Source organism: Mus pahari, chromosome 5 (assembly GCF_900095145.1).
Source record: "Mus pahari chromosome 5, PAHARI_EIJ_v1.1, whole genome shotgun sequence".
Classification (NCBI taxonomy): domain Eukaryota; kingdom Metazoa; phylum Chordata; class Mammalia; order Rodentia; family Muridae; genus Mus; species Mus pahari.
The window spans coordinates 2,620,855-2,632,883 of NC_034594.1; the positions used below are offsets into that span (position 1 = coordinate 2,620,855).

Below are 12,029 nucleotides of genomic sequence, written 5' to 3' on the forward strand. Positions count from 1 at the left end.
AATTAGTAATTATCAGATAATCTGATCTCAAAACTATAATAAGTGCTTCATTGAGGGCTGGAGAGATTATTCAGCAGTTAAGAGAACTAGTTGCTCTTTCAGAGAACTTGGGTTCTATTCCCAGCACCCATAATAGCAACACATGGCCATCTGTAGTTCTGACTACAAGGTGCTGGTGGGAATGAAAATTAATACAAACATGGAAAACAGAATGGTGACTCCTCAAAAAAATTAAAGCCAGACCATCATCCCTGTGTGTGTGTGTGTGTATGTGTGTATGTGTGTGTATTCAAAGAAAGTGAAATGTTATGTATAAGACATATCTGTACATGTATGTTTAATGCAAAACAACTAATAGTATCTAAGAAATAGAAACAATCCAAGTGTCCATCAACCAATGCACAAAGAAAAATGTGGTAGCTACACAATGAGATACCAGTTCTCCACAAAAAGAATGAAACCTGTCATAGGTGCCAATGTGGGTAGAATTCTGGAGATCATTTATTGAGTGATATAAACCAAGCACAGAAAGAAAATTATTACATGATCTCACTCACTTGTGCATAGAGTATGACATTGATTTTGCTGGGACTCAGCAGCACATACCTGTAATCACAGCACTTGGGAGGCCGAGGCAGGAGAATCACCAATTCAAGGACAGCCTGGGCTTTCTGCCTTAAAACAGAAAGAAAATAAGAACACTGATCTCATGAAAGTTGGGCATTAAATGGTGATTATCAGAAGATGGGAAGAGTGATGGAGAGGGAGGGGCTGGGGAGATGGCTCAGTCTGCAAGGTGTAAACCTTAGAATCAAACTTTGCATCTCAAGGACCCACAGAAAAACCTGTGGGTACAACAGCTTACCCTATGTGTATTCCCAGGACTAGATGGTGCTGGTAACAAGATACAGGCAGATTCCCAAGAGCTCATTGGTTAGGCAGCCTGGTCAATTAGTGATCTCCAGGTTCAGTAAGAGACCTGGTCTCAAAAATAAGGTGAAGATAATCCACATGAGTGGATTATTGTAATCATCTCATTAACCGTCTATGTCCCTGCCTCATGTGTATGACTAAGCCATGCTCATTCATATCAGTGGTGATCGTTAGATGAATAGCGACCCATTACCCATGCTATTATTATCTAGTGTCTATCTCAACAGAGTATTTTCTCCACAATGATAGGAGTTGTTTTCGCACAGTTAGTTGTGTAAACTGGGTGGCTAACAGTGCACTTTGTGTGCAGATAATCACTAATAATTGTTGGGCAGAAGATTGGGTGGCAAGCTGGGACCAATTCTCTTATATGCCTCAGATGACTAGGTATTAATTGTGTGGATCTTTGAAGTTTGTGATAATAGAAGAGGTGTAGAAGAGGGATTTTATGAAAAATAACTGGCATATTATTTGTGTATTCTGTCAAAGATTGAAAAAACACAGCCTGATGACAATCAATAGTTGCTTAATCCTTAACCAGAGCCAGCCCTTAAAGTACTCAGCTCTCCACAGGGACCCAATGAACGAGCTAGAGAAAGGACCCAAGGAGCTGAAGGGGACTGAAGCCCCATAGGAGGAACAACAATATGAACTAACCAGCACCCACAGAGCTCCCCGGGAATAAACCACTAATCAAAGAAAACACATGGTGGGAGTCACATCTCTAGCTGCATATGTAGCAGAGAATGGCCTAGTTGGTCATCAATGAGAGGAGAGGCCATTGGTCTTATGAAAGTTCTATTACCAGTATAGGGGAATGCCTGGGTGGGTGGGGGAGTAGGGAGAGGGGAGGGGATAGGGGATTTTAGGAGAGGAAACTAGGAAAGGGGATAACATTTGAAATGTAAATAAAGACAATATCTAATTAAAAAAAGATTGAATATGTCTGCTAGAATATAGGATTATAAATTAAAAAAAAAAAAAAGAGTACTCAGCTCTCATGTCTAGCTTTCTTCCCATTTATTCTTTCACCCTTCTAACCCCGTCTCCTATTAGGGAATTTCCCGAAGTGTGTGCTGGAAATCTCAGACCAAGAGGTGCTGGAGTGGTACACTGCCAAGGACTTCATTGTGGGGAAGCCGCTAACCATCCTAGGGAGGACCTTCTTCATCTACGACTGTGACCCGTTCACACGACAGTTCTACAAAGACAAGTTTGGAATGCCCGACTTACCACCAGTTGATGTGACCAAGAAGGAGCCACCTCCAGTAAAACAGGTAATGGGATAGAAGTCCCAAATGTGGTAAGAACACGATGTAGACACTGAAGAACTCCATAAAGATGGATGACTTCTGTATGATAGAGACTCACCAAAGGAGAAATACAGAGCCCATCACTCTATGAAAATACCCACAGTCTAGCAATAACCAAAGAAACAGAGCATCAATAATGAGGTTTTATAATCTGTACAATTTTAAAGATTTTCAGTACCTTGTGTTTGTCTCATGAAAATGCAATTTTCCTATACTGTTCACAAGAAATCCAGTTAGAATAACCTTTCTGAGGTGCTGTCTGTTGTCATTTTAATTCCTTAGAATATTGTTTATCTTTGGTCTACAAAATATGCTTTGAGGACTGTAAAAGAATACATGTTTTATGCAGAATGAAGAATGAGGTTGACAAAACTCATCTATCCATACTAGTAGAAACTTGTAAGGCCTGTAGAAAATAAAATATTAATGTGGAAAATGCCCATAGCATATCTCAGGTGACCAAGTATCTACAGTTCTGTATATAACCTCTGCTTCTAAAGGCAGCTGTCAGAGCGGCTACCACGTCATTTGTGGGCACTGTTTTTCTTTGTGGGAGTGGGAATGTGTCAAGCAGGAGGGTGACCAGAGAACACCCTTCTGAGAGTCACCAGGCAGCTATAATATTTACTTTTAAAGCAAAGCTCATATTAGTTTTAAGATGTTTTATATTTTCCTATTTTTTTTAGAAGCAAGGTTTCTCTGTATAGCCTTGGTTGCCCTGGTCAATCTCTAGACCAGGCTAGCCTGGAATTCACAGAGATCCACCTGCCTCTGCCTCCTGAATACTGGGATTAAAGGTGTGTGCCACCACCACCTGACTTTTTCCAAGCTTTAAATCATGTACAAATCCACATAGCATACTATCTTACCTACTTTTATGGCCTTAACTCAAGAGTGCATTCTGTAGATTCAAGTGGTTTCCCCACTGCTTTTAAGTCAATCAGTCTCCCACATTGGGAAAGGTTTCTTTTGTTTTGTTTTGTTTTTATTGCTGGCCATCAAACCTGGGATGCTGCACATGGTACACAAGTCTTCTGCTACCTAGCTATATCTCTAGCTCTCTTAAACTACAGAGAAGAGAAAAATATGGCATTACAACCCAACATTATACTACTATTTACTTTAGAGGAGTTTGTAATGCCTCCCAGTTGACCTCTGTGTGTTCAGTGTAATGGAATGGTTAGAGGGTACGCTAATACCCTTTCACTTTGCATACTGCTTGCCAGTCATGTGCAGAGGTACTGAACTCCCCAGCTTTGGTTCATTTAGAAATACCTCAGTTTGTCCCTCATTTCTGAAGGACAGCTTTGCTACATATAGAATTCTCCATGGGCCTGCTTTCTTTCTTTTTTATGCTTTGAATGTTGCTGTGGTATGTGTGTGTGGAGGTCAGGGGAGAATTTTTGGGAGTTGGTTCTTTCTTTCCACTGTAGATTCCAGGGTTCAAATTCAGGTTGAGAAGCTTGTGTGGCAAGTGGTTTCAAGTCGATGAATCACTCTGCGGGCAGGCCCTCTTGGACCATTTTTAAGACAGTTGTTTGAAAGCCATTGTCAAGCATACCTCCCTTGGATCTTCTTCAGGGATAACATCTGATTATTTTTCTTTTCCTCTAAATGTGCCAATTTCCTAGCTCTTTAATGTGTTTTGTGACTTGTTGAGACTAAGATGTTTATTCGCTTGTTTTTGAGACGAGCTCCAATTACACGACCCAGGTTGCTCCTCAGAAGTTGCTTTTGAGTGTTTCTGAGCTGGTTGACCTTTAAGAAGACACTCCCCAAGTGACCTCTGGTGGAATATGAACACCAGTAGCTTCTCCCTGTTTTCTCTCCAGGAGTTGCCTCCTTATAATGGCTATGGACTAATTGAAGACTCTGCTCAGAATTGTTTTGCTCTCATTCCCAAAGCTCCCAGAAAAGATGTCGTTAAAATGCTGATGAATGACAACAAGGTGCTCCGCTACCTGGCCGCTCTGGTGAGTGTCCCTGTTAAGCAGCTGCAGATGTGTATAACGTAGTCATTTGCGTCAGACAGACCTTTCCAGAGTCTGTTTCCTGAGCAGTAGAAACTGTCTTACTGATTTTTAGAACTTGACGTGATAACTACACTGGATACATTACATGTTAAGAATAAAAAGTTGAATTATACTAGTTTAACAGATATTGCCTTTTGAAAATTTTAAAAATTACTTACGTGTATGAATGTTTTGCCTGCATGTATGTTCATGCACTGTAGATAGCAGGAAGCTACTTGACCTGTCTTCTTCTGGGGATGCTGGGACTGTAGTCTACAACCTACTGATCCAGGCTCCCCTCATCTGACCCAGGCTCCCCTCATCTGATCCAGGCTCCCCTCATCTGACCCAGGCTCCCCTCGTATCCACCAGAATTTAGGCTTTGCTTCTCCCAGACTCTCTTCCCCCTAAAACCTAGAGCACTACCTCTAGGCCATAAAACTTGTCCTTGTACTTTACAACAGCCTAAGTGACTTCTCTGTTATCTTAGAGCCAAGCCAATTCCTGACCTCTCACAGACTATTACCTATCTACCTACCTACTATTTACCTATCCTTCTCCCTAGACCTTATCTTGAGAATTGCTTCTAAGTCAACAGAACCAACCTTATGGTCAAAGCCATGTGTACTTTGAAAAGAACTTCAATGTAAACATATGTTAAGCTTTGTTGTACTCGTGGGACTGAGTTAATTCTTATCAGAAAACTTTCTTCCAAAATTGTGGTGTGTTTAAATATGGCTAAAATAAATGAATTGGCATCAGGCTCCTGCAGTTTTGGCCCCGTACTGGTATCCGAGTTGGGCTGAGCAGAGTTTTATTGTTGCCTCTTTGTGGACCATTTTCCTGCTGTCCAAAAGTCCTGTAGGAACCCCCCACCCCCACATACACACATACAGGAGGCCAGGGGATAGGTGTCAGGTCCTACAAGTGGAGTAACAGCTGGTTGTAAATGCTGTCTTACGGTTTCCCATTGCTGTGAAAAGACACCATGACCAAGGCAACTTATAAAGGCAAACATTTGATTGGGGGCTGGCTTACGGTTTCAGAAGTTCAGTCCATTATCATCATGGCAGGAAGCAGTGTCTAGGCAGACATGGTGCTGGAGAACGAAAGAGTTCTGCATCTTGATTCCAAGGCAGTCAGGAGTAGACTCTCCCTTCTTCCCTGGGCAGAGCTCAAGCAAAAGTCCTCAAAGCCCATCCCCACAGTGACACACTTCCTTCAACAAGGCCACACCTCCTAATACTGCTACTTCCCACAGGCCAGAATCAAGTATATTGAAACGACCACAGGTTGTAAGTCATTGTGTGGGTACTGGAAATTAAACCCAGGTCCTCTGGAAGAGCAGCCAGTGCTCTTAACTCCTGAGCCTCCCATACTCTAGCTCTCTACACACTCCCTTTGATAAATATCAAAACTATTTTAAAGTGTGAGGCTTAGAAAGAAATGTAAGTTCAGGGGCTAGTGAGGTGGCTCAGCGGTTAAGAGCACCGACTACTCTTCTGAAGGTCCTGAGTTCAAATCCCAGCAACCACATGGTGGCTCACAACCGTTTGTAATGAGGTCTGACACCCTCTTCTGGTATGTCTGAAGACAGCTACAATGTACGCACATATAACAATAAATAAATCTTTTTTTTTTTTTTTAAGAAAGAAATGTAAGTTCAAAATCAAAATCAAGCTTAAAAAGGTGTGTTCATCAAATATAAGAAGCTAAAAAGCAAGATTGAAGATTTCAACAGAAAATAAAAACAATCCCTCTCTCCCCCAAAATTTTAAGTTTTGAAATATATTTTGAGGCTGAAACTGAAAAAAGATTTGCAAAACACTTGTTAAGAAATCAATCCATCACATTTTAAAACAAATCTCTTGAGAAACAGAGAGTAAAGGAATTGTCTTAATCTTATAAAATACACCTACAAGCCCCATGATAAACAGCACACAGAGTGGTGAAACGTTGAGAAACTACTGCCTGGCATCAGGAACAAGGAGGCAAGACTGCCAGCATGCTTTATGCTCAACTTTGTTCAGGAGTTTCTGGGCAGAGCAGTATAAAGGAGAAGGAATCAAGTATAAGCCCGGGGTAGTTAATACGGTAGCTGTAGGTGGATTCTAAGCGCCTTAGGAGTAGAGAATGTACCCACTGCACAGCGCCGAGCCCTGTACTGGCAGACGACCTGTCCCATGCTTCCCAGATCGCTAAGCACTGACCACTGTGGTGGTTTGAATAAGATGTATCCAGTACGTAATGAGCATTATAATACTTGAATTTTTATTGTTGGCACCTTTGCGGGAGGCTTGGGAGGTTCTGTCTTGATGGCAGAAAATGTGTCACAGCAGGGTAGGGGTGGGGCTTTGACTTTCAAAAGCAACTGGCCATTCCCAGTTATTTTCTCTCTGCATGTGGATAGAGATGTGGGCCCTCAGCAGCTGCTGCCCCATCTGCTCCATCTCCTTCTGCTCCATCAGCATGGACTCTAATGCTATAGAACCATGGGCCCCAAACAAACTCTTCTATAAGCTGCCTTGTTTATGATGTTTAACCACAGCAACAGTTCCCTGGAATGTCAGAGCTCTGGAACTCTCCTGCAGTGACCCTCAGAGCAGCCAGGTGTCCCCTGATGTTGATCCATTCCCTGACCTGAGACTCAAGGCTACAAAGACTTTCACAGTTGATGAGACCTGTGGGGATGGAGCTGTTCTTCCCTGTACACCTTTTTTGCCTCAGTTGAGCCTCTTACCACCTTCACTTTTTCGGTTTGTTAACATCTACCCCTCTGGCTCTCTACAACTGCTCATTGGAGCGGTCTCTCCTACTGGGCCTGTGGCAAGCTGACCCATGTCCATTCTTGTGTCTGTTCTCAGGCCCCCAGATAGCGCAACGACTATCTTTTTGTTATTTTGGTTTGGTTTCAAGACGAGATTCTTTATGTTGCCCTGATTGTCCTGGAACTAGCCCTGTAGACCAGGCTGGCCTGCAACTCAATAGAGATCCACCTGCCTCTGTCTCCAAAGTGCTGGACCTAAAGGCATGAACCACCATGGATTCTCAAAATTGTGTCCAGCCTCTGCACTCTGAGGTGGGGAGTCCTCTATGCTGTGTTTGAGCCTTTTGAAGGCTGTGACTTTGCCAGGTTGCTGGGCTAACCTTTCGGGTGAGTCTTCTCCCCGCGCTGGGGAGCCATGTGGCTGTGCTCAGCCTGCTTTCTTCCCAGTGTTTTGCTCTTGTGGTTCTCTGCTGCATCCTTTCATGGATGGAGATGCATCCTTTTGTAAATGGCCAAAGCACTTCCTCCCTTTCTGGCTTTGGATTCTTACACCAACATTTTAAAGCCAGGGGTTCTTAAATAGAAACCCCACAAGTTGTTCTTCTCTAAAACTAGAAGATCTGCTAACACTGGGTCTACACTCCCACAAGGCAGCAATCGACTGTAGTTCAGTTAGGATGGCTTCCCTTGCAAGGCCTTCCTGAGATGACGCCTGGCTGTCCCAGCCTGGACCCTCAATACATGGCATGTTTATATGAATCCATTGGTTTCATTTGGGTGTCCTAGAAAGATCATGAACTTTGATATTGTATTTCCTTCATCTTCCTAGGAATCCCCTGTCCCAGAAGACAAAGACCGTCGCTTTGTCGTCTCTTATTTCCTTGCCACGGATATGATCAGCATCTTTGAGCCACCTGTTCGAAATTCTGGTATCATTGGGGGCAAATTCCTGGGCAGGACTAAAGTGGTTAAATCATTCTCTCCAGTTGACAACCCCATCTACTACTCGCCAAGTGACTTCTTCATCGGTGCCGTGATTGAGGGTAAGCCTAAACATAGTTCAGAGTTTCCTGTTGCCCTGGAAAATGGATTCTTTGAAGCTGTGACACACTGCATTCTTAAGCCTTATAAGAGGTATTTGACTGTGTTCTGTCTAAGATGATAGTAATATGACAGTTTTCATGCTACCATTTTTTTTTTTTTTACATTATTACCTTTATTTATTTGGTTTTTCAAGACAGAGTTTCTCTGTGTAGCTCTAAATGTCCTGGAACTCACTTTGTAGACCAGGCTGGCCTCAAACTCAGAAATCTGCCTGCTTCTGCCTCCCAAGTGCTGGGATTNGGCGAGGAAGGTGCCCAAATTTCTGGAGCCTGAAACAGGGTCTGTCCCAGAAGTTAGGTTGCTTCTGTCTGTCCCGAAGCTGTGTAGCTTCTGCGGTTCACACTCTTGATAGCGCAGACTGGAGCCCAAGGGAACCAGAGCAAAGATGGCTCTCCTTCTGGCTCAGGCCTTGAGACTCCTCCCAGGTGGACATGCCTCCTCGGGCATGAAAGGTGCTGGGTGACTGGAGCCAGAAAAGGGATCCTTCCCAGAAGCTGTGTCCCTTCTGTAGGCCGCCCCCTCCCTGGGAGTACACCAGAGCAAAGATGGCCCTCCTACTGTTTCAGGTCTTGAGACTGCTCCTGGGCAGACACCCCTCCTTGGGCGGGAAAGGTGCTGGATGACTGGAACCCGAAATGGGATCTTTCCCTGTAACTGTGACCCATGCCACCATTTCTTAATCTCCTTGCTTATCAATTAAGCTATAAGTCACTGCACTTGTTGATACTACATTGCTGTTTATGTCGGCTTCAATCATTAGATAGAACCTTAGGAAACTACTGCATAGTAATGTATAGAGCTGCTCAAATTTCACCTAGCTGAAACACGCCTGTAATCTAAGAACTTGGGAGGCAGGTGGGTTTCTGCATTCAAGGCCAACCTGGTCTATACAGTGACTTCTAAGACAGCCAGGGCTTTGTAGAGAGACCTTGTCTCCAAAAACCAAAACAAAACAATTCAGTAGTCTGGATACAAATGCTAACCCGTGGACTTCTTGCTACAGGGTTGGCATTATTTTGCTCCTGCGTGCATGAGAGAAACAAAGCTGAATTGAGTGTGATGCTCCTTTCTCCTCAGTGTTTGGCCATCGGTTCGTCATCCTCGATACGGATGAGTATGTTTTAAAATACATGGAGAGCAATGCTTCCCAGTATTCACCAGAAGCCCTGGCCTCAATTCAGAACCGGATCCAGAAGCAGGATCTTCCCGCACCAGAACTGGAAAGGTATGTGTGATTGCCTAAGGTGAAGACTTGACAGGTGCAGGACATGTAGAAAGCACTTCCTCTCTGTGCGACTGTATGTGTATGCGGTATGTATGCACATGTGTGCACAGGTGCGCATGCTCCTCCACCTGTGTGCAGAGGCCAGAGGAGACCGTTAAGTGCCCTGTTCTGCAACTCTCTGCCTCCTTTCTTTAGCATCCCACTGAGTCTGGAAGGTGCCCAAGAAGCCAGGGATCTTCCCGTCTCTGCTCCCCACCCACAGCACTAGAGTTGATGGTGCGGCCACACCCAGGTTTTTGGTTTTGTTTTGTTTTTCTGTAGGTGCTCGGACCTGGGCTCCTCAGACCCACACGCGCACACAGCAAGCATTCTGACCCATTGAGCTATCTCTACAGACCCCCCTAGAAAGTAATTCTGGTCAAAATAAATATGTAATCACGCTTTAGAATTTCAAATTTCCTGCTCCTGGTAGAAGCTGTTGGGCAGACATGAAAGATGCTTTGGGCTCAACTTAATAACTACGATGTTAGAAGTCTTCCAGCCTCCATCCCTGTAGCAAACAGGAATGGATGCCTGTCAGATCTACTTCAGATGTTATCCCTTGGCTTATCAATAACAAAATAGATAAGAAGTTGCTATCTTTCTGGACTGACCTAAACAGGAGTTGATAGAGAGTAACATGAGTTTGTTATACAGTACAATCCGTGGTAAATACTCTCCAAAACTAAAGAAAATGTAGGTGGCAAGCCTTTATGGAGGTTGGAAGTGGTTTGTACTTGCTTGGTGGGAGGGGCGACACTGTGAGGACAACTGGAGCAAGCCCTAGAAGGGAAGGGAGATCTCTGGGTCCATGTGTAGAGATTTTCAGGGTGAGCACAGAGGCCTGCCAGTTAGCATGCTCAGCTGAGCATATGCAAGGCACTGGCAAGACGAGTGGGAGTGGCTGGGTTGAGAGAGTGGGAGGAAGAGGGGTGTGGGTGCGTGCTGAAATTAAAAAAAAAAAATATATATATATATATATAAATCAACAAGGAGCTAGATGGTGTAGGTTACACTGGGTTTTTGCAAAGGTACAAACTTTTTTCTGAACGAAGCAGAGAATTTCTGAGTAAAAGAACAGCAGGCTTTAAAGAGGCCCCTGACTGCTGTATTGATAATCCAGTCAGAACTACATGTGGTGGTGCATCCTTAATCCTGGCACTAGGGAGGTACAGGCAGGAGGTTCAAGAGTTTGAATGCCAGCCTCAGCTACATGGGGAGGCTGAGGCCAGCCTGAGCTACATGACATTGAAGGGAGTGGGGGGGAAGGGAGAGAGAGATCAGGAGGGAGATTAGAAACAGGGGCTGGAGGGGAAAGTGTGGTCAGGATGTGATACATTAAAGAATAAAATAAGTAAATAAGGAGCTGGAGACACGGCTCAGTGGTTAAGAGACCTGGCTGTTTGCTCTTCCAGAGGTCCTGAGTTCAATTCCCAGTAACCACAGCTATCTATGCTGTGATCTGATGCCCTCTTCTGGCATGAAGAGCCTCATATACATACATACATATACATACATATATATATATATATATATATATATATATATATATATATATATATATATATAAATACTGTGGGGGATGGCTCCTGAGCATGAAGATGTGAGAGAATCAGACGACTTCAAGAGGATTCTAAGATTGGGGCCTGAGCAGCAGGAAGGACTTGCACCAACTGAGATGTGGACACTGGGGTGTGTGGGTAGAGGAGTTTGTTAGGGTGATGTGGTAGAGATTTGGGTTTGGGATATACTTTATATTTAGGAGATAAAGCAGAATCAAGGATGAGCTGGCGTCAAGCAGGGAAGCAAAGGCTTCGATGAGGAGCTTCATCAGAGTTTGTGCTTGGCTTAAGATGGAAAAATAATACGAGAAAAAAAATGCAAAAATACAAACGCTGCCTGCCTTTGACCCCATCTCTCCGGTAGCTTTGAGGCTATCACAGTCAAAACCCTGTCTCAAACAACAGAAGAGCTGCTGGTTACGCTCAGACTGAGTCGGGAGGAACAGCGGATGTGTGGGAAGTGGGCAGAATTGCTGAAGTGTGTGAGAGAGGATGAACTTAGCAAAGAAATGGAGAGAAGCTGATGCTGGTAGAAGCACTGTTTATCTAGCACAATGGTCCTAAAGCATGGTCCTCAGACCATTCATAACTTACAAAACTACTGCAGGCCTGTATTAGTTATTTCTCTGTTACTGGAACTTACGAAAAAAATTTTATATATATATATATATATATATATATATATATATATATATATATCCAGTATTATTTTATTTACTACTGCAATAGAAAAAAATGACCAATTATAATGCACATTCACCATCAATTTTAAAATGCATCTTAATTCTAGAGATGTTAAATGTGTATGTGAGGGGGTGGTGGTGAGCAGTTCAGGGGCAGCCTGAGCCTCACAATGGTGGAAAGAATTTCTAGGTGAGTCAGTATGAAGCAAAGTTGACATTGTTTTATGAAAATAGAGACTTTAATATAGATTTACGCAAAGGCATAAAGGAGGAACAGAAGGAGGGAGGAAAGGGAAGAGAGAATGGAAAGGCGTAGGAAGAAGCTGAGAGGGGAGAAGAGAGAGGGAGGGAGGAGAGAGGGAGGGAGGAGAGAGGGAGGGAAGAGAGAGGG

The 12,029-nt window shown here is 43.6% G+C and overlaps 1 protein-coding gene across 2 annotated transcripts in view; it reads left to right on the forward strand.

Annotated features, from left to right (window-relative positions):
- Nucleotides 1-12,029, forward strand: part of Efhc1 (EF-hand domain containing 1) — a 59,320-nt gene that overhangs the window by 36,755 nt on the left and 10,536 nt on the right. For both annotated transcript variants that reach the window (XM_029539041.1, XM_021199075.1), the window contains exons 6-9: nt 1,990-2,210; nt 4,079-4,219; nt 7,855-8,068; nt 9,207-9,354. In XM_029539041.1, the coding sequence (XP_029394901.1) occupies nt 1,990-2,210; nt 4,079-4,219; nt 7,855-8,068; nt 9,207-9,354 (724 nt within the window). The remainder of the gene's footprint in view (nt 1-1,989; nt 2,211-4,078; nt 4,220-7,854; nt 8,069-9,206; nt 9,355-12,029) is intronic.